Genomic DNA, 20,957 nt, shown 5'->3' on the forward strand with positions numbered 1-20,957 from the left:
GGGAAAGAATCGATGTCTGAGTTGTCACCTCGGTTGGCGCCCTGTGTCTGGCCGAAACGCAGAGGCTTAAAAGAGGCTTTAGAACACTCATTAACAACCAGACGAGTCAACGTGCATCAAGGAGGTGTGGAGGCAGCTATACGCCAAGTTGAAACGAGACCCGTTTCTTCCCAGGTTCAGGACAACGGTAAGCTTGAGTGCCACTTCATCCACTAATAAACCACTCAACGGTTCATGGCTTGCAGCAGCGGAAGCAGTAAGAAAGAGTACTTGGTAGTAGTAAAAAGTAACACCAAAAAAACCATGGTGTGAGGGAAAAAGCTCTTCTTTGTCACCTTCTCTCGTTGGTCCTTCGGCATAATGTTTGGCGCCAATGCATGCGTGACGTGAACACTTCGCAACTCAGGCGTCAACTTCTTTCTTCTCTTTGCTTCGTTGTCTCCGATAACATATTTTCATTGCTAGTGTGATGTGATGCAAAGTATTGCGGTGTGCTTGAAAATTTCCCGCCTTCATAAATCCCTAGCCCGACTTTACAAGCGCTCTGTTCGCTCCTTGTTTGCATTTGCTTCTTGACAAAGCAAAACCGTCGGTCAAGCCGGCCACAGTGTGTTTTGTCTAACAAAGGCCATAGGTTAGGAAGAGACGCAGGTCCCGCAAAGAATAAACAGACCGAGTGGGCACTCTGCATCTCTTACAGTCTTTCACAGTTCAACCTCTCGACCTCGGTGAAATAATAGTCAACTTATGGGGAACCCATGTAGCTTTCCCGCATGTCACCCCCAACTCAAATATAAGCAACATATGCCTCTGAAAGGCAGATGGCTTGAGACGTCGAGGACCCCCAGCACTGCTTTTTCGTAGTCTTCTTGTAGCATTGCCTTCTCATTTCAAGGGAACCAATCGGGTTCGCATATTAGGGCTCAACATGTGCGGACAGTATCTAAGTGCATGCCAACAAAGCATCATGCTGTCAGAACAAAGCACTCTTTGACACACCATCATCATTCAACAGATTGAGGATCACTTTGGCTCTTGGTGGCTCTGGTTGGACTTGGGCGGCTGGTAAATGAGAAAAGGAAAAGACCCTGGCGCTGAAAGACGGGTCGGTCCTCATCGAAGATCTCTTCCACCTTGAAGGCTTTTTTCGCCATCTTGACAAAGTTCATATCAGCTCGTCTCCTCTTCTTGAAACAGAAATACACAACTGCGTTGGGGTTAAGTTCGAGTAAAGCCTTGAGTGTAGACATCAAGAGCGGAAATGCTGGTTCGAAGTAGACGCATTCGCCAGCCAGGATCACATCTGGTTTTTGCTCCAGTACAGCTGCTGGCAAATCCTCTCCCCTACACAGTCAGGCGCATTGTCAGCAAGTCGATCCTCCATTCCCTGTTTTCATCGAATAGGAAGTCATGCATAACAACATATTGAGTAATACGCACCAGTTGAGCACCATGGCTTTCGCCTTGTCTTGTAAGTTGTTTAGCTCGATGTTATGCTGCATCAGCTCGAACATTTCCAGCTGGTCTGTCACCAACAGCGGATTTCGAAGTGAGCATTCCAAGGCGATGGCAAGCCCTATGAGACCGCCTCCAGCTCCGAGTTCCAATCTGTGACCAACGAGTCAGCAAGTTCGCTCTGTCATTGGTGCTACTCATGCACTTTCTGTGCAAGCATAAACAAAGGCTCTTTGATACAAGTCACGTGCGTGCGGCATGTTGGGGAGTAAAGTTAAAACTCACATTTGAGCATCAACCAGTCGGTCTTTGTGGTAGCGCAGCATATGCTTGCCGAGAAGCATTCCTGCTGGCCACGTCTGGCCACCACAACCAGACCGGACATCTTCGTGCACCTTGAGCGGTTTAGAAAGAACGCCATCGAAATCAACATCCGCAACACCACTGGCCTTGAAGGATGGCAATGGAGCGATATCCTCGCTGATGGTGACAGGGTCCATCAAGGGAGATGACGGCGGACTACTCATGATGGAGGTCTTTTGTTGCCTTCTGCTTGAGTTCTTGGGTGATAGGCAGGAAGAAAATTGACGGTATACAGTATTTCGTGCTATCTCGACTCGCACTTCCTCACAAGCTAAGTAAGGGAGGGTTGGTTCTTGAGGGATGCAGTGGAGCGCGAGAAGTGCTGCCCTGAAAATGAGTTGAGGTGATTGAAGTCGGGTGGAAGTGAAAATGGAAGGAGTAACGGGTAACGAGTAACGTCCTATGGATGGCTTCTCCTGCCCTCTGCCCTTATTGAAAGCACTTGCCTGCTTAACGTTTACCTTACCTTCCTTACCTTTCTGCCCACTTGCGCCTGCCTTGCCTGCTAACCTAGATTAAGACAGGCTTCCATTAACTTTCTATCATCCTCTTTTTATTCACCATCTTCCACCTATTGTATCATTTTCTATTTGGCCACTCCTCTTTTACTCCTCTTCGACTTGGGCCGATTACTCGTGTGTTTGTGTTTTTCACTTGCATGCGGGTGCGATCCAGACTCAAATGGACCCGACCCTTTTTAATTTTTTAATTTTACCGCCGTCGATCAAAGTGCGACTTATCCTCCGTTGCGAAGAGTCATTGTGACATTCGGGCGATTGGCCCGTTGAACTATGTGGGACTTACAGTGGCAACTAAGTCGGACAGAATACTGAGCAGTCGATAAGGGTTCCTCCACACAGTAGATCCCTATCCTGCCCTTGTGCGAATAGGACCGACCTGCTATTGGCTCACATATACTCTTCACTCAAGTGAGTGCGCTGGGTAGAAGAGTATTGAGTAGTTCTCGACTATCTTAAGCCCATAGACAGACAAATCATTGGAGATCAACGCCCTTGTTGGATTTCATCGCATTCAAGGGACCATGGACGAATTTATAGACAATATATGTGCTTGCAGCAACACGACCACTACCAATTATTGGTTCTCCCTCTCTGACTATTAGACCTCGGTGGGCATTTCGATATATCATCCCTCAAGATGACCCTGTTGAATGAATTGTGTGATAGGTTGGGTGGTCTCAAATGTTTCACCCACGCCTCTATGAGCAGGCCTTACAAAGGAATGTGTTCACGGCTTTACCAGCCTGGGACAGGAACACTGCTACTACCTATTCTTATGACGCTCGCCACATGTCGATGTCTCTTCTTCACGAATAGCTTCAAGCTGAGACATCTTGCCTCTTCTTGCAATGGATAACCGAACCCAGGAATAGTTCCCTTGATCGACTAACACCACCAATTTTCTCCCGTGGTCCAGAATGGCCCAGTAAAAAAAGCCATGCAGGAATGAAGGGTGCAGTATTCCTTGAATTCAAGTCTTCATTCTACCAGCCATCAAAATGTCACTACCGATATGCCTTCGCACGACTGATCAATGTCCCGGCCTTCCTAATTCCTTCTCTTCTTCTCTCATCCTTCCGTTCATATCCATCACGTCTCTTTTCTCATGTATGGCGTTTCATACTGACCGTATTCATGATCCGGCACTGAAAGGTGCATTGTCATGTCACGATGGTTTTCACAATTGCTATGCTTCTTCTTAGCATTGTTCGTTTTACAAACTCTCAGCCGACAATTAACTACCCAATCAATTCCCAATTACCTCCAGTAGCTCGAGTGGACGAGCCTTTCTCTTACATTTTTTCCAAATATACGTTTCGCTCAGACTCCAATATCTCATACTTACTCGGCAATGCGCCAGAATGGCTCTCTATCGACAGCGAGCGTCGTCGACTTTACGGTATACCAACCAACGACACCATCCCGAGCGGTGATGTGGTGGGCCAAACAATTGAAGTAATTGCCAAAGATGATTCTGGTTCAACGACTCTCAGTTCAACTCTAGTCATCTCGAGAAACAAAAGCCCGTCCATAAAAATACCATTGTTAGAACAGATCGAGGGCTTTGGTGATTACTCGCCCCCATCATCACTGACTTCGTATCCTTCCGCCGACATTAGCTTCACTTTTGACTCTGAAACGTTTGACCACCAGCCCAATATGATCAACTATTATGCAACGTCGGGTGATGGCAGTCCCCTGCCGGCCTGGATGAGGTTTGATGCCAATTCCTTAACATTCAGCGGACAAACTCCTTCTCTCGAGTCGCTTATACAACCTCCTCAAACCTTTGACTTCGAACTTGTTGCATCGGATATCGTGGGATTCTCAGCGGTGTCAGTTGCATTCTCCGTTGTTGTGGGTAGGCACAGGCTCAGCTCAGACGACCCGATCATCTCTATGAATACCACACGAGGAAGGAAACTTGTATATCGTGGACTGGCGGATAATATAAAACTCGACAACAAATCAGTTGATACAGAAGATATTGAGGTCTCAACAGATGGTTTACCTAAATGGTTGTCTCTAGATGAGAATACGTGGGATATTGAGGGCACACCAGGGAAAAGCGACCATTCAACCAATTTCACCATTACATTGCGCGATCCATACCAAGACACACTCAACATATACGCCACTGTCAATGTTTCCACCGCCCTGTTTCGCTCAACTTTCGACAGTATCGAGATTGAGGCTGGGCAAGATGTCAATATCGACCTGGAGCCTTATTTTTGGGACCCAGAAGATATCGATCTTGGCATTTCGATTACACCAAACAAAGGCTGGCTCAAGCTCAACGGGTTTAACATCACTGGCAAAGCCCCTGTATCTGCCTCACAAGATTTCAGAATTTCCGTAACAGCCTCATCGAAGACCTCTGATGATTCAGAGACGGAAATTCTGGAAGTGAACGTTCTGCAATTCGAACATACATCCTCGTCAACAACTGGATCGCGTACTTCTTCGACATCCTCGAGCACGTCTACATCCGTTGCTCCCACTGAGACTTCTTCTAGTCCTGGTGTACAGCTGGCAGATTCTGATGGAGGGTTGACAACAGGTACTCTCCTCCTTGCAATTCTTCTCCCTCTTTTGGTTGTGGTGTTTCTCTCCACGCTTCTCATCTGCTGCCTTCTCCGTCGCCGCCGAAAACAACAGACGTATCTTTCCTCTAAATTCCACAACAAAATATCAGGGCCCGTTCTTGAGAGCCTTCGCGTGAATGGGGGCGCAGCTGCCATGCAGGAAACCAACAAAGTTCCGAGTATAGCAGGTGCAGGGCAGCAACCACGCCGGCCATTGCGCACTCAACATTCCGAGGTGGACTCGGAAACTCTGGTCATGGCATCTCCAACACTGGGGTTCATGGTAACGCCTCAGGTTCCTCCAATGTTCGTTGCAGAAGACTCGAATACCAGTTTCTCACGGTCCAACAGCACGTCGAATAGTGAGGATGGTAGACGATCATGGGTAACAGTTGAAGGACCCGCAGTGGCAGCAGGATGGCAAAGCCGTACATCATTCAGGAGTCAACGGACAAACTCGGGTTTATCAGAGTCAACTCATAAGTTAATACCGCCACCGGTGCTTTTATCCGACGCAAGACCAAGGTCATTCAGGAGAGATGTCGATCCAACAGTCCCGTCTCTCAATGGCTATCCCAGCATCCATTCGCAGAGAGCAGTCTTTCAGCAGGGTTCCGAATACTACACAAGTGCCAATGACAGCTCTTTGGCATTTGCATCGTCCCATCAATCGAGCCCGAGACTTCTGACTGGTGGGTTCTCGGCACATACACCAGGTGCAAGATTCAATGCTTCAACCGCCGATGGTGAAGGCCCATCAATAGAGGCCGCTCAAAGTATACCGGTGCTAAGAAGACCGGAATTAGTGCGTCTATCAAGTCAACAGCTTCTTGGCGAAAGTAGTCGACCAAGCAGCAGAGCATGGTACGACTTGGATATTCCAAGGGGGCTTTTTGCGGACCCCTCGTTTGGATCAAGGGAGAATTGGCGAGTGTATGATGCACAAGGCGACACGACAAACATGTCATATCATCAGCTTGTGGATGAATCACCATTTCATCCGCTTCGACCAAGCACAGCAATGAGCTCAACCCGCGATGGTACACAGCCTGGACAGCGGGCAAGCTCAGAACTAATATCTCCAAGCCAATGGGGTGATGGGCCAAATAGCATTAGGGATTCGTTGGCATCACTACGGCAAGGCTTTGGCCATTCTATGAGCAAGATGTCTCGTTTGAGCGTCGACCCGCTTGTTGTACCAGGCAGCCGGGACACCAGACCAGTTCGAAGCTCACCGACGCATTGGAAACGAGAAGATTCGGGGAGGAAGTCAGATGGAGGGAGCTACGCCTTTCTTTGAGCGAGTGGATTGAATCATTATTTTGGGAATAAATGAAACGCACCAGATACCCAGCGCTTAGTGCTTTTATATCGATAGATAATGTGGGAGGTGTTTTCTTAGAGAATTATATTATGGAGGAGGTTAATGTTGTGATAGCATATACAACAGGGTGTCAGCCAGTTACTTGGTTGCGTTAACATTACTTTTGCTTGCATTTAGTAAACACGAGAACTATACCCCTAGGAGAAGGATGGTTTCAATACATACCCTTTTGATCATCTCGGTTTTCGTTGATAAAAGTCGGTAATGAGTTGGATGCCAGACGTTAATACAAAATGATAAGAGGATGCAGACTTATGTAACATGACACGAACTGGAATAAACGAGTGGCATGATGTTGGTGTTTTGAAGAAACAAATTGGCTCTACTGTAGTCTATAGGGTAAACATTGTCCAAGTGGAACTGTTTCAGCTTCAAGTACCAGGAACGTCTTATGTATTTGTTAACTTTGTATGGGTCGTCTCATAGCAGACTCCTCTGTCTTGCTGGCTTTGTCTGGGATTTCATCTAAAACTGCATAAATTCAGTTAGATCCTGTGTGTATAGTTATCCAAAGTACCTAGGACATGCAGAAGCATCATGGGCCTCGGGTTAATGGATGCTGGGATGCTGGGTACATATTATCCAACAGCCACCCACAGCCACAGGTTTGTTTCTGTTTCTGTTTTGTCTAAAGCACGCACGGATGGGGGATGGACTTCTTGGAGACGGACCGGACCGTCATTGCAATGGCACTCACGCGACCTGACCTGACCGGGACCTGAGGCTTTTGTGTAGTATCGGGCAAACCACTCAACTCCTAGGGCAAGCAGGCAGGCAGTGTGGCACAGTAATGCGATCAAACCTAACCCAACGGCACGCGGCTAGAGGTGGCAAGAAGTGATAAGTTATTTTTTTCTCGCGTGACGACGAAAAAAAAAGAAAGCAGTCAGAGTGGTCGCTTTTTTAGGCGCCAGCTGCTGAGTTTTTTATCTTGGAGTTGTGGGTAAAACTGAATAGATACAGCTCAATTTACCTTCAGTGTCACTGGAGTGATGGTTCAGTGCCGTCATAGCCTCTGACGTGAGGCCATGGACGGTATCACCCCAAATTGAACAGTACCTACGTCGTTGCCAGTGGCATTCTCATTCCTATGGTTACAGGGGTCAGCCATCAGAAGAAGGATGATGTACGAGAAATGGTGCCTATATTTGCCCCTGCCTTGGATCAGAACGCTACTAGGACCAAAGTAGCCGGCGCTCTCTGATAAACAAGACATGATGTTCAAAACACCATGACTGACACGTACCAATTAATTGCTATCATCCGAGTTTCAACAGGTTCAGTGATAGTTGAGCAGAGATTGATTAGTTATTGAGTCTTGTCAGAAAATCGAGGTTTATGCTTTTAGTCCGTGATTGGATGGGATACACTGAACTGTCCCGCTTTTTAGGTAGCTACCTCCAGTGCTCAAAGGCTTCATTGTTAGGTTGGTAACTGCCTGGAGCCGTTGCAAGGTCGAGCACAAACACCACTAAAGCGTAGCAGGCTTACAGCTAGCTATAGCACTAGCACCCCGCCGTAAGCAGCTGGGGACTGCCTAACAAACCTTGGGGCAGCTCCCACCACCACATCTAGACTCTCGCACGCCGAAATCTCCCACTTCTGTTCTCCATCAACAGACAAGCAACGTGAATCCACTTCGACCACGCTCCCCCTGGTGCCGAGATCGTTCCGACTCATATTTCTGTCTACCTGAACTCTACTCTACTCTGCTTGTTATTGTATTCCGTTTTCACCTACTCATCTTCGATATTTGAAACTCGTCACCCAAAAATCCTCTGTCGAGATCTTATCTCGTCATCTCCCCCCTCCTCTCCAGCTATCGACCCTCTTCCCCCCACTAACCCCTCGTCGGTCGATCTCTCTCCTCTCCTCTCATCTCTCTCATCCGCTTGAACGCTCGCTCGCTCTCGTCTTGTCTCGTCCCAGCAACACTAGGTTTTCTCTCGATCGAACCGGCCATAGCAAATTTACAACCATGGGTCAGACACTGTCAGAGCCCGTCGTCGAGAAGGTGCGTTTTTGTGCCTCAATTTTTCCCGCGCTTCATCCCCGTGTCTTCTCACTCTGCTCTTGGCCTTCGAAATTGGTACTCCGACCTGGCGCGAGAGGGGCATTGTTTGCTCAGTTATGAGCCCCTCACGCGGCGCTGGATCTCGTTCCGGATCTACGCAATCTCGTTCTCTAAGCCCACCAGCAGCGCTTCAGTCGCCAGCCTGTCGGGCGCAGGAATCGATTACCAGATACCTCGGTTCCGCTTCATTTTTCGTTCTTCTGACTGCCATTTTGCCGCGCCACTATTTCTATCCTGTTCTCCGATATTTCCGCATGGCATGTCGTAAGATCTTGTTATGCTAACGATTCTTTCTTTTCCGCAGACTTCGGAGAAGGGTGAGGATGAGCGCCTCATCTACGGTGTATCGGCTATGCAGGGCTGGCGTATCAGCATGGAGGATGCCCACACTACAGTTCTCGACCTCGACACGGCCAAAACTCATGACAGCAAGCTGTCTTTCTTTGGTGTCTTTGACGGCCACGGTGGTGACAAGGTGGCGTTGTTTACTGGACAAAACATTCACAACATCATCTTCAAGCAGGACACTTTTAAGTCGGGTGACTATGCTCAGGGATTGAAGGACGGTTTCCTTGCGACAGACCGCGCTATTCTCAACGGTATGCGCCAACCTCCGCCCCTACTCCGTGCTCGATTTTGATCAATTTGACTCCGTATCACTGGAGCCACAAACGCTAACGAGTTATGCTTCACTGACGTCAGACCCCAAGTACGAAGAAGAAGTTTCTGGCTGCACAGCCTGTGTCAGCTTGATTGCTGGCAACAAACTCTATGTTGTCAGTTCGCCTATCGACTCGTTTTGCCCATGTTGGCACCGCCCCCAATCTAATTGATGGAGGGGTATGCGAAATTTCGACATGAAGCTGACTTAAGGACACAGGCCAACGCGGGTGATTCGAGAGGTGTACTTGGTATCAAGGGCCGTGCCAAGCCTTTGTCACAGGACCACAAGCCCCAACTCGAGAGTCAGTTATATCATTCACGAAAGCCGGCGCTCCGGCGCGAACCGAACGACAATACTGACATCTCACACCAGACGAGAAGAACCGAATCACAGCCGCCGGTGGTTTCGTCGATTTTGGCCGAGTGAACGGCAACCTTGCTCTCTCACGTGCTATTGGTGACTTTGAATTCAAGAAGAGCGCTGAACTATCTCCTGAGAACCAGATTGTCACTGCCTACCCCGATGTAGAGCAGCATGATCTCACAGACGAGGACGAGTTCCTTGTCCTTGCTTGCGACGGTAAGAAAAATCAACTCGCGTGGTAAAAGAATAACGATACTCACTAGCATAGGTATCTGGGATTGCCAATCCTCCCAAGCCGTGGTTGAGTTCGTTCGACGAGGCATCGCTGCCAAGCAGGAACTCGAAAAGATTTGCGAGAACATGATGGACAACTGCCTGGCCTCCAACTCTGAGACCGGCGGTGTCGGCTGCGACAACATGACCATGTGCATCATTGGCTTCCTCAACGGAAAGTCCAAGGATGAGTGGTACGAGGAGATCGCCCGCCGAGTCGCTAACGGCGATGGCCCATGTGCTCCCCCTGAGTACGGTACGAACGATCCCCATACAAATTGAAAAGTTGAGGCAAAGACTGACATGATCCCTCGACAGCCGAATTCCGAGGACCTGGTGTCCACCACAATTTCGAGGATAGCGACAGTGGTTATGAGATGGATCCTGAAAACAAGGGACGAAGTTTTGGAGTTGGTGGGTACCGAGGCCGGATCATTTTCCTCGGCGATGGCACTGAGGTTCTTACGGATTCAGATGATACAGAGATGTTTGACAACGCCGACGAAGACAAAGACCTCGCCAGCCAGGTCTCCAAGAACCCGACGTCCGCCGAGAAGGACACCGCTCCTGTAGCCGCCCCCGGTGCGGCCGAGAACGCTTCCGCCGACACGAAACCCGCCGATTCCGCCAAGACCGAAGTGAAGAAGGAGTAGATGGTTGGTTATCTGGGTATAAGGGGCTAGGATCCGAATTCAGCCCAGGCGTCTGTCACTCCTGCACCTCCGATCATGTTTCTCGGACCTCAATATCGGGAAGTTCAAGAGCAAGAACAAGGTGTCAATTGTGCGGGATGAAGGGTGTTGTTGGTATTCTCATGTCAGGTCTTGCATCTTAACTTGTCGGTGTATTGGTGTCAAATCTGGATCGTGCGTTCTTCGTCGACCTGACCAGGCGCATAACAAGAATTGTGAAAGTTGGGGAGGATGCCATGGCAGAGCGGGAGGTGGGATATAAGCAAGCAAGAAAGAAAGAAAGAGGAGCGAGAGAAGCCCTTTTTGATGTTTTACGCATGGGATTCCCATTTTTCTTCACGTCGTCCACCTGCTTATGAGATCATCTTTCTCATTCTGATACTCCGTTGGAACGCCAGCTTTCCTTTGTCCACAGCACAGGGAAAATATGATCGAGCGCGGTTGGATCGTCTTAGAGGGTGTTATAAGGCAGTGTAGCATATACAGGAGACTAACTGACGATTCATTTGTTTACCTAAATGATCTGGGGGGTCTGCGTGAGTCAGGCGAGTTGTTCTGACGTGGTACCCGCGGTAGGTCTTTTCCCTTCTTTAACAAGGTTCTCACGTAAACAGCAGACACATGCCGATATAACTAAGTCGACGTGCTCCAAGTCTCAATTATTAACTCCTCGTGTTTCTGTGGAATGATTTGCTTTCATTTTGTCAGGTGCTCATGCGCCACGGCCTCCTCTATAATGCTTATTTGCTATTGTACATGATATGCCCGCTGCTGTGTGTTTTGATGACGCCAATGTGACGAGTTATATCCTAGAGGTAGAAGTGATGTACTCCGTACATATAATTCATACAGGCATCGTATATATGCGAGAGTGGGATGTCCATCCTTGTACTCTGCGATAAAGGTAATTGGCGAAGATTATGTCTTGTTGTTCTCTCCATCTTCCATGACTTTCGAATCGAGCTCTTTCAAATTCGTCTTCGTGGAAGAATTTGTATCTTGAACACCTGAAAGGCCTTCTTGTACATCGCCTTCACGCTCATGGTCCGCTTCTTGGCCTTCCGGTAGTGTCTCGAGATCAGGCCAACTGTCAGGCTCATCTGAGTCATTGTTTTGATTTACTTCGTCTGGCTCTGCCCCAGACGCCCTCCAGTTCTCAACCATGCGCTCAGGGTCAAAACGACCCTTGAGGCGCACATTGATATTACCTGGCTGCCCATCCACCCTGCGGAGCTTGACAATGAGGTCCTGCACCTGAATCGACTGGCCGCTGGCAATCTGGTTGTGCATAGGCTGATCGTTGGAGCGATACGCGAGTTCGAGGGAACGCTCAAGAGGTTTGGCTGGCACGTAGCCTGCCCATTTGTCTAAAATGACGCGCTCGATGCGGGACATGATGGTCCGCAAATTGAAAATCTTCCTGTAATGAAGCTCGGGGATAGCCTGCCTGGGAAAGATGCCCGGCTGATGCTGAACCTTTTTCCAAAATCGATCGGGGTGTGTGCGAAGCAGTATTTTACTAAGCATCTGCCGCGAGGCCTTCTTGAGCTTGCGGTGGAGGACTCCGTAGAAGTAGACGGTTCCGAGGGCATGTGGTGAGCGTGTTTGAATGGAGAGAGACATGAGACCAGCGTAGGTTTCCTGATCAGGCTCGCAGCCCGTCTCCTTGAATAGACTCAGCGCCCAGAAAGCGGTATCCCAATCGCGAGTCAGAGCAGCATGTCTGATAAAGATGTTGATGGTTTTCAACTCAAGTCGTTGACCCGAGCTGACGTGCGTATCTATCAAAGTCTTGCAATCTTCAATTCGAGGATCTTCTGGACGGTGAAAGCGGAGAAACTCCGTGATGATACCGTTGAGACCATCGATGGCTAGCCAGTCCTTGAGATAGCGCTCGTTCTGCTCGGTCAAAAAGGTCTTTAAAGGAGTCCCGGCCTTCAGGGCAGCGTATGCGTCCATAGGAGCCATGACATCGGCAATGCCACGACGCGTAGCCACATGATTGAACATTCCCAGCTGGTACATGGCCACAATGACCTGTCTCCGTTCATCCTCTCCTTTGACAAGTTGAAGGAATAGTAACCATGTCCGGATATTGGGGTGATGATAGCGAGCCTCCATTCTTCGAAGGAACCCATAGAAGAAGCCGATGTCGCGCTTGTGAACGTAACCTTCAAGCATGATGTTGTAGATATCGGTGTCCATGGGCGTACCCCATTCCTCACCCAACTGCACAAGGTGACTAGCCGAGGCACGATGACCGCCTCGGAAGGCCATCATGGATATAGCCATCTTCAAGACAGGGGCTGTGATAAACGGCCTGGCTGTGGGGTCTTGGAAAGCATCGACAATGAGTTTGATCCTGATACCATCGGTATCGATGAATCTTCCATTTGTCCGCCGCTCGCCGTAAAATGGAATTGCCAGATGTGAAGGTATTTTCCCGTAGCATAACGTGGCGATGTATTGCTCGAAATTGTCGTTTGTCCATTCCGCAGGCCTTGGAATCTTTTCATATGGCACCGTAATAAAGTGCTGCTGATACTCCTTGTGCACCCAAATTTCATCGGAGTGATCTTCAGGAAGCGAAGCACCTCCGTTAGGTGCATTCTCAATGGTTGGCCACAACTGCCTCGTCCTGTAATCTGATGTCGCAACTTCTCCCAATTCGTAGATTTCAGCTTCTTTGCAGTACCGAACAATTTCATCAGCCACCTTGACTAGGATCTTGCTCTGTCCACGCAGCACGATCGCAGAGGGGTTTCTATCCACTGCTGCTCGTAGCTTTCGAAGTACACCTGTCGCAGAGTCGACATATTCCAGATTTTGGTTGTTGACCTCGATATCCCACGATTTCGGCAGGACGATTCTCACGGCCGACATGTTAGCCCTCTCATCCCATCGAGGGGTTATACGCTTCATGAGGTTGAAGCACTCTGTCCAGTCCCGAATCTTCTTGTTAAAGTGACTCCAAACAATACTAAGACCGGCTTGGCGTCGTTTGTCTCGCAAATGCTCCTCCAAACTCGCCTTTGTCGCCAATTCGTTCGGGTACTGAAGAGGTTTTGCGATGAGAGGTTTGAAGGCTTTCATGGCATCCTTATCTTCTGCCAGCTTTGGCGCATCGATTTTAAAGGCATCTTTAAAGACTCGGTTTCGGGAATCGGGGGGATTGTCGAGGCTGGCGACGACTTGCTCGGGTTGCTTCTTTCTCACTTCTATGCTCATATGAGGTCGATTGGATAACGGGACAAGAGCTGTCTCCGAGGGCTCAGTCAAGCTTGTGCCTCCCGTTTGCGCTATAGTCGATTCAAATCGAATTGCTGTATATGGATTTAGGACCCGGCAGGGCATTAGGGCCCTGGAAATCAGGAAAGGTCCTGTAGAGGCCGAGCATCGCGACCGAGCCCTCCATACTGATTTGATCCCCAGGGACATTGATCATAAGTCACGCATCGTCGAAAGGCGCTATGAGGTTAACAAGGCCCGCAGTATGTCGTTTGTGCTGGGTCCTTGGGGTCAAACATTTAATTCCCAAGGTGGCATGGCGGAAAAAAGATTGGCGCGGGCGGGTGTTATCGCGATAAAGAGACCCGCGATGTCGAACTAGGGTCACGTGTATCCCCAAAGACTGTCAAGCAGTATTTCTATACTACCAACTTTCTCAAGAGTCGTATATATATATTATCGACGTACGGTACCTACTATAAGTGCCAATAAACCACTTGTGATTATCGACAGAATTGCCCGACAAACCCATGCCAAATAACTCCTTGTCTTTCGCTTCCGACGCCTATATTTCCTCCCATGATTTTATATCGCCCATTAATACAAACCCAATCTTGGCAAAACTCCTTGTTCACGTATTCACCGGTTTCTTACCGGCAACCGTAGCCTTGTCTCGCAACGGGTGGGCGCCGCCACTCTGATCCACGCCCTCCCAGCTTTCATCCCATCCCTTGTCCCCCTTGACGGCCTCTTTTGCCTCGCCGTTCTCAGTCATTTGTTTGACATCGCTCCAGTAGGCTAACTTCCTAACCTCTTCATCGGCGTGGTATATGGCATCTTTCAACGCTTGGTTTCGTTCTCGAAGTTCAGTGGTGTTGGTCTTCTTTACTTGCGCCGTGGTTTCGTCATGGATTTCCATCAATCTGCTGAGCAATATCCGACGCGATTGCTGGAAGACGAAGAGAGACATTATCTCATGCATTTCGTGCTGGAGATTCTGGAGGTCCTCGGCATGTTCCATGTAGCTGTCAACAGCATCAAGCTTCTCGCGATCTATCCTTGCTTGTCGGAGGGCGTGTATAAGATCCTCCACATTATCAATCTCAGGAGGTTTCTCGTCTCCGTCGCCGGTGGTCATTTGGCTCATACTAGACTGGCTGAGTCGGCTGCTAGTTACACTCGCATGTGATAACCGCGATTTGTGTGACGCAGACTGAATCGTAAAGTAGCCAGTGTTGAGCATGTGTGGATCAGCCGAAACGTCCTCATCTCTCTTTCGTATCCTCTTTCGGGTCCAGGCACGCCTCCTAACGAATGAATTCCACCACTTTCCGCTGTGCCACGAGAACTTTTTTGAGAAGTAAAAGGAGTATTCCCAGCCGTGTTCATCAACACCATCCTGGTGGTTGATGCGCCACTCTGGCCACGCCCATTCCCAGGTAGGGTCTGGCACTTGCGCGTTGTGTATATTGCTTGGTGATGCTTTGTGATAACCATTGGCTAAGGACAAGAAGATTAGCTACCAGCTCATATGATGGGTTGTGGGTTGGACAGCTTACTCCAGGGAGGCGGATCAAGGCCACTCAAAGCTTGGGAAGAGAACAAAGGAACGCCGCAAAGAAAGCCTCCTCGTTCGTTCTCGTACAGGATATCGATAGCAGTCTCGCGCTTGACACGAGGCTTTCTCGGTTTCACCTGGGGATGGTCTCCGTGGAAAGCATCAGGTGTAGGTTCTATCACTATGTCAGAGGAGCTTGTAATATGGCGGGTCGGTCCTACTGACCTTGAATCTCAATTGATGGTCTCGCTTGTGGCGGTAAACCTTGTTCTCCTTTGGCCTGGTTTGGTGATGGGTGGATCTCGTTGCCGTCCTCAGTGTGTGAGTCGTCATGCCCGTTGGCTGGAGCATCGTCGGGCTTCTTATCTGAGTTGTCCTGGTGCTCTCCGTTTTGCCCATTGTGATTTTGCGTTTGGCTCTCTTCCCCCTCTTCTTCTTCTACACCCAGCAATCTTGAGTTTGTTGAGTGTCTCGTTATACCATTGGGCTCCGGTGTAACTGGCCCTGTTGGAGTCGCAGCGGCATCGTGATCGACCAGGGCAATCTCATGGTCGTAGTCGATAGGTTTGAGTACCGCGGGACGGCGCGAGCTCTTGACTCTCAGCATTTTAGCTGTGTATGGCTTTTGATAGCCGAGGGCTGATTGCCCTGTAACGGAGGGATGTTATCTTTATGTAGGTGGTCAATGATGGCGCGACAAGACGATACGTATGATGTTTGAAACAAGGGAGAGTGAGCACGAGACTCGGTATAGAGACAAGACACGACACTACGACATCAACAGTGTCACCTCGGCCACAGGTAGGACGTTCAATCAATGGATAGGGGATTGAAAAAAGAAGGGTCAAAAAGTAGGCCAGGAGTGAGCGATGTTTTGGACGACTGGCGTCGTGAACTTGAACTTGGGGTAGGCGCTACTGTTAGGGGCTCCAACTTGATTTTGGGCGATGCCTATTGTGGCGGGGCGTTCAGCTGAAGCAGGCTTATTCCGGAACAAATATTGACGCTTTGTTGATGTTGATCACAATGATGAGTATTTTACATTGGAGGCCGCTTGGTAATTTGATTGTGCTATGACAATGAGTAGTAAATATCGATGTCGAGATTAAGGGTGAACGGCTGCTAGTGAAGGTCTCTTCTAGTTCGCACTCAATCGAACGAAAAGTTTCATGATCTTCATGGATAAAAGTAAAGGTGACAAGCTTGAACCATGGAGGCCAAGTTCAATGATGTAATGCCGCTTTACAGCGGGTACTGGCGTTCTCCAAGTGGGGGCGTTCCCTGGAGCAAATCGTGAGCTGCAGCGTCTCCCTGCAGCGCGGCTCATTCAGTGTTAGTCGAGGTACATTAGTGCCAGTACACTTGATTGACGATGAATCTAGATCTGGTTCTTTTTATGACAATTTGAATCATATTACGACATTGAGAGAATCTGAGATTTTGTCTGGGGACTGCACTAGGGTTCGTTCACTCACTAGGATTATCCATTTCTTAGACCATTGTACCAAGTGATCGCCATACTATATATTACCTCGATGTTGGCTATAGCACATAAAATCATAATAACAAACCTGCACATAAGATAAACAGCAGCCATTCGTCAATCCAAGTTCCATCTCATAGACCTTTCTGGATTGTGGTAGTAGTCTACCTACAGAATCAAGTACCAAAATGTATCCGCATTCAGTGCCATCATGATCCCAAGCTGCTGGTCTCCCCGCCTTGTTACGTCATGTACTTGCAACCAACCTTTTGTCGTTCGCATGAGCACATGGAATTTTGACGAGAGAAGAGGGGCGTGACGGGACGACAACCGGGATAAAACAAGGCCAATTATGCTCTGAGGAAGGAAAGTTCCTATGAGGTAGCTCCGAGGCCAGAAAGAGCTTGTCATAATAAATACCCCCAACCATCATCTCTTCAGCTGTCACCTCATACTCAACTCTTTACCACACCTTCCTCTACCAAACCAAACAACCCTCCTACACAACAACAATACAATCAAAATGTCCAAGTCTCGCATGCCTCTTATCCTCGGTGGTGGTGTCGCTGCTGGCATCGGCTACTACCTTTACGCCGCTGGAGGCAACCCCCGAGCTGCTGAGAAGAAGTTTGAGAGTAAGCGCAAACAGCCACTCAATACTTTATTACTTTGCTGACATTCCCATTAGGTGATGCCCACAGCGCTGCTGCCGATGTCAAGAGCCACCTCCCCGGACGCACCGCCAACGTCGAGGGTGAGCTGAGGGGAGCTGGTGCTGCCACTGGTCAAAAGATTGACCAAATTGTAAGTCACCCTACCAAGCTTTATTTACTCCAATTCAATCGCTAACCCGTATCATAGACCGCCGCGGCCGATCGCCAGGCTGGTGTCCTCAAGAGCAACGTCGAGGCTGTTGCCAAGGACGCAAAGGCTGAGGCCATGCGAGTCGTCGACAAGTTTGACAACCGCGTCGAGGCCGAAGCTGCCAAGGCCAAGGGTGGCATCTCAAGCTGGTTCGGCGGCGGCAAATAAACGATTTGTCGACAAAGAACTACATGAAAGCATAGCAACTGTATTATTTATCTAATCAAGGTCGGAGCCTACGGTTACGTTTTGGGTTTGAGCGGGCGAATAGTAATGCATGGCTCAGCAGCATGAGACTGGCCGTGCGATAGCTCTGGGTCTCTCTGCATACAATGTAATTCAATAGTATAAGAGCAATGAAATCACGGTCAACGAACAATCAAGACGAGTGTTTCTGCAGTAATGTTCTTGAAAAACTTTGGATATAATGACGGATGATGATGTTTGTATCTGAGCCTCAACCACCAGTTTTTAAATATTGTCTAAAGCTCATTAGTTTCATATAGCCAAGCACCTAAACTCCGGACCGTTTAATACATGTTCTGGTTACCACCAGTTGATGGCTGCTAATATTGGCAGGTCTATTGTTCCAGCTCTTCAGCAACCAGCTTCAGAATCTCTTCACAGCTCTTCCCAGCATTCGCAGGCTTCTTGGCGACAGCTGGCCATATGTCGCCATGTCGAGGCTCATTGAGAACACACTTGGTCACAACATCAGCTTGCTTCTCCTCTGTGCCGTGCTGGCATAGGAACTTGTAGTACCAAGCCCATGCGTCTCCGTAGTCGCTATCGCGCACAATGGCCTTTTCGAACCACTTCTGCGCCTGTTCTAGCTTGCGATCGCCCCAGAAGATGCGCGCCGCGACAACAAAGATGATAGGACTACCATCCACAGTCTTGATAGCCTCAAGAATACGAGCCTTGCGCTGTGTGCGTGCTTCCAGATGCCAGACCTGTTCTGCCCAGAGGACATCACTCTTGGGAACTTCTCGGTGCGCTCTGGCCATCATCGCCTTGGCCTGCGCCATGTTACCAGCTCGTCGTTCAAGTCGCACTGACTCACGCCACAGCAGCGCATTATTTGGTACCGCCAGTCGAGCACGGTCAAGCACAGATCGAGCCTTGACGGTAAGGCCGCTTTCCTCCTCCAACTTGGAATACAAAAGCCACAGGGCTACTGATTTCGGTACAGCCTTGACACCAGTTGCATAGGCCTCTCTCGCCGGGCCAATCTTGCCTAGATCCTCGTAGATCTGGCCCTTGAGCATCCAGAGCTTTGGCGATGCAGGGAACAACTGGAGTGCCTGGAGGACAAGGTCAAGTGCTGCCTCGATATTGCCCAGCACTCGCTCGTATACAATACTCTTCATCCACACACGATCTGTGGGGGCTTGTTCACGAGCAATCTCCAGAAGTTTGCGCGCCTGCTCCTCGTTACCGCTCTCAGACTCAAGCTTAACAGCAGAGAGCCAAATATCTTCGTTATTGGGGTTTTGGTTAAAGGCGCGCTTGAGAACGAGACGAGCACCGTCCAACTCTCCAGCCCTCCACTTCTCCTTGGCCAGCATCATCCACAGATCCTCACTCTTGGGGCATGCATCGACGGCCTTCTCCAATACCTGCCAGAGAGAGTCTCGGGTACCGTGGTTCCTCTCCAGGTCTGCTGCTGCCATCCACATCGTCCTACTGTTGACGAACACTCGGAGGGCGTAGGCGTAGATTGCCTTTGCTGTCTCGTATTTGCCTCGGTTGATACTAGACCTTGCATCCTCCATCCATATGTCTTTGCGATCGTCGTCCTCGTCCAAACTCCAGCCCAGAGTTTCACGGATAATGTTCTGACAAGTGATGATAGCGCCTTCATCTTCACAGCGTTCAGCCTCGGCAATCCATTCTTCACGCTTGGGCATGGCAGATTCCTTAGCCAGAACCTGGACACCACGCTTGATAACGTTGACCTTGGTTCCTTGCCCAAGCTGTTCTTGTAGACGTGCAGCTGCAATCCAAATCTCGTGAGAAGTAGGACAAGCCTTTCGCGCCCTGTTGAGGACCTTTTGGGCGTTCTCGGGTGTCTCGAGACGTGCCAATGCCAGCCATAAATCAATAGAAAGGGGAATAAGCTCTGTCGCCTTGGCCAAGAGAAGCTTGGCGTCATCGACGCTCTCTTCCAGATTCACAGCCTCCTTCCACAGAGCTTCCGACTCCGGAATATGGTCAAGCGCCTGTCGAATAACTCGCTTCTTGTTGCTTGGGATCACCTCCAGTCTCATGGCTTCTACCCATAGTCTGACTGAGCTGTTGTTGGCTTCAATAGCTCTTCGCGCGATGATCTTGGCATTGGGTGAGCCCTCGTTGAGTCGAATGTTCTCCAGCCATGCATCTTCGCTTTTTGGGCACTGTGCACAACCCTTGTCGATGGTCTTCCGTGCTGTCACAGTCTTGCCTGCCAACTCCTCCAGTCGTGCCGCTGCGATCCAACCCAAAGCATTTGAAGGGTTGGTCTTGACAACTGACTGCAAGAGTTCGCGCACACGATTGACATCTCCGACGTTGCCTTCTGGATTGCCTGTAGCTGCTTTATTTTTATCGAGGCTCGTCAGATAGCCTTGTGGATCGATACTGGTCGAGGTGCCTGGAGCAACCGAATCGCTACCAGCCTGTTCCAGTCTGGACTTAAGCACTTTGTCGCGAGCTGCTCCGATCTTGGCAAAGTTGGTCATGGTGCCATCTGCTGCATCGCCGCCGCCGGCACTCGGTGCCATGTCCTCGTCCATAACAGTTGTTCCCATCTGACCCGCATCGCGCGCTGCCGCAAGAGCGCTGTCAGGGACAGCATACATTCTCTCCCGCAGTGCCTTCTTGCTACGCCGGTTCTTTCCTGTCAAATCTCCGACTTCTGGAAGGTTCGCCCATTCGTCGTCTGTAACGGTGGCAAGTGCTCGCTTCAAGTCGGAAAACTGTTGCTGAATCTTGGGGTTGTTTCGTTCGTATTCGTCCTGCTCGGCCTGCTCGCGCGCTTCTCGCTGCTTTTTTCTTCGGTCCATTCTCTCATCTACCCATTCCCAAATCTTGTCGGCTTCCTCATCGTCCTTGTCGTAGACGCCGCCGGCAAAGAGTCCGACTTCGTTATCGGGATCTTGGTATCGTTCTTCATCGTTGTTTCCTTCATCCTCCTCCTTGTCTTTGCCCTTCTTGTCTGGCGCAAGACCAAGTTGAGCAGCTCGTTTCGCGAGCGCTTCCTTAATCTGATCCTCACTGGGGCCGTCTCTAGCGGGACCAAGATCGGATCTTGTCGTAAAACCTGTCGCGCCACGACCAAGACCAGCGACGTAGTTCTCGGGCGCTGCCTGGTTGAGAAAGTCGCGTCGCCCGGACATGTTGACGGCGAGCCGGTATGCGCTCTGTATAGTTTTATTAAAAGGAGTGGACGACTTGGTCGTGTCAATTCGG

General features: G+C 49.6%; 8 protein-coding genes across 8 annotated transcripts; 3 read left to right on the forward strand and 5 right to left on the reverse strand.

Annotated features, from left to right (window-relative positions):
* Nucleotides 1-441: 441 nt before the first annotated feature.
* FGSG_10236 (uncharacterized protein) lies at nucleotides 442-1,982 on the reverse strand (the record flags this gene model as incomplete). Its single annotated transcript, XM_011320883.1, has 3 exons — nucleotides 442-1,344; nucleotides 1,441-1,608; nucleotides 1,741-1,982. 3 exons carry the CDS (start codon nucleotides 1,980-1,982, stop codon nucleotides 1,005-1,007), a joined length of 750 nt encoding a protein of 249 aa, XP_011319185.1. The 3' UTR covers nucleotides 442-1,004.
* Nucleotides 1,983-3,509: 1,527 nt separating this feature from the next.
* FGSG_10237 (uncharacterized protein) lies at nucleotides 3,510-6,224 on the forward strand (the record flags this gene model as incomplete). Its single annotated transcript, XM_011320884.1, has 1 exon — nucleotides 3,510-6,224. One exon carries the CDS (start codon nucleotides 3,510-3,512, stop codon nucleotides 6,222-6,224), a length of 2,715 nt encoding a protein of 904 aa, XP_011319186.1.
* Nucleotides 6,225-6,708: 484 nt separating this feature from the next.
* Nucleotides 6,709-7,524, reverse strand: FGSG_10238 (uncharacterized protein; the record flags this gene model as incomplete). Its single annotated transcript, XM_011320885.1, has 3 exons — nucleotides 6,709-6,779; nucleotides 7,006-7,129; nucleotides 7,372-7,524. The coding sequence occupies 3 exons, from the start codon at nucleotides 7,522-7,524 to the stop codon at nucleotides 6,709-6,711; spliced, it is 348 nt and encodes a 115-aa protein (XP_011319187.1).
* A 762-nt stretch (nucleotides 7,525-8,286) lies between these two features.
* Nucleotides 8,287-10,687, forward strand: FGSG_10239 (uncharacterized protein; the record flags this gene model as incomplete). The annotated part of the gene is made up of 7 exons (XM_011320886.1): nucleotides 8,287-8,322; nucleotides 8,687-8,981; nucleotides 9,085-9,158; nucleotides 9,263-9,347; nucleotides 9,419-9,625; nucleotides 9,678-9,938; nucleotides 10,001-10,687. 7 exons carry the CDS (start codon nucleotides 8,287-8,289, stop codon nucleotides 10,333-10,335), a joined length of 1,293 nt encoding a protein of 430 aa, XP_011319188.1. The 3' UTR covers nucleotides 10,336-10,687.
* A 605-nt stretch (nucleotides 10,688-11,292) lies between these two features.
* FGSG_13722 (uncharacterized protein) lies at nucleotides 11,293-13,257 on the reverse strand (the record flags this gene model as incomplete). The annotated part of the gene is made up of 1 exon (XM_011320887.1): nucleotides 11,293-13,257. One exon carries the CDS (start codon nucleotides 13,255-13,257, stop codon nucleotides 11,293-11,295), a length of 1,965 nt encoding a protein of 654 aa, XP_011319189.1.
* Nucleotides 13,258-14,233: 976 nt separating this feature from the next.
* FGSG_13723 (uncharacterized protein) lies at nucleotides 14,234-15,767 on the reverse strand (the record flags this gene model as incomplete). Its single annotated transcript, XM_011320888.1, has 3 exons — nucleotides 14,234-15,102; nucleotides 15,162-15,341; nucleotides 15,386-15,767. The coding sequence occupies 3 exons, from the start codon at nucleotides 15,765-15,767 to the stop codon at nucleotides 14,234-14,236; spliced, it is 1,431 nt and encodes a 476-aa protein (XP_011319190.1).
* Nucleotides 15,768-17,039: 1,272 nt separating this feature from the next.
* On the forward strand, nucleotides 17,040-18,739 carry FGSG_10241 (uncharacterized protein). The gene is made up of 3 exons (XM_011320889.1): nucleotides 17,040-17,278; nucleotides 17,332-17,447; nucleotides 17,505-18,739. The coding sequence occupies exons 1-3, from the start codon at nucleotides 17,167-17,169 to the stop codon at nucleotides 17,673-17,675; spliced, it is 399 nt and encodes a 132-aa protein (XP_011319191.1). The 5' UTR covers nucleotides 17,040-17,166; the 3' UTR covers nucleotides 17,676-18,739.
* Nucleotides 18,089-20,884, reverse strand: FGSG_10242 (uncharacterized protein; the record flags this gene model as incomplete). Its single annotated transcript, XM_011320890.1, has 1 exon — nucleotides 18,089-20,884. The coding sequence occupies one exon, from the start codon at nucleotides 20,882-20,884 to the stop codon at nucleotides 18,089-18,091; it is 2,796 nt and encodes a 931-aa protein (XP_011319192.1).
* Nucleotides 20,885-20,957: the final 73 nt, after the last annotated feature.

The sequence above is a fragment of the Fusarium graminearum genome, chromosome 1 (assembly GCF_000240135.3).
Source record: "Fusarium graminearum PH-1 chromosome 1, whole genome shotgun sequence".
NCBI classification, from domain to species: Eukaryota; Fungi; Ascomycota; class Sordariomycetes; order Hypocreales; family Nectriaceae; genus Fusarium; species Fusarium graminearum.

What these genes read in the sequence shown, in the direction of transcription:
- FGSG_10241 (XM_011320889.1), top strand. Translation starts at nt 17,167, where the DNA reads ATGTCCAAGTCTCGCATGCCTCTTATCCTCGGTGGTGGTGTCGCTGCT. An exon ending in TGCTGAGAAGAAGTTTGAGA is followed by an intron (nt 17,279 to 17,331) that starts GTAAGCGCAAAC and finishes CATTCCCATTAG; the next exon opens with GTGATGCCCACAGCGCTGCT. An exon ending in GTCAAAAGATTGACCAAATT is followed by an intron (nt 17,448 to 17,504) that starts GTAAGTCACCCT and finishes CCCGTATCATAG; the next exon opens with ACCGCCGCGGCCGATCGCCA.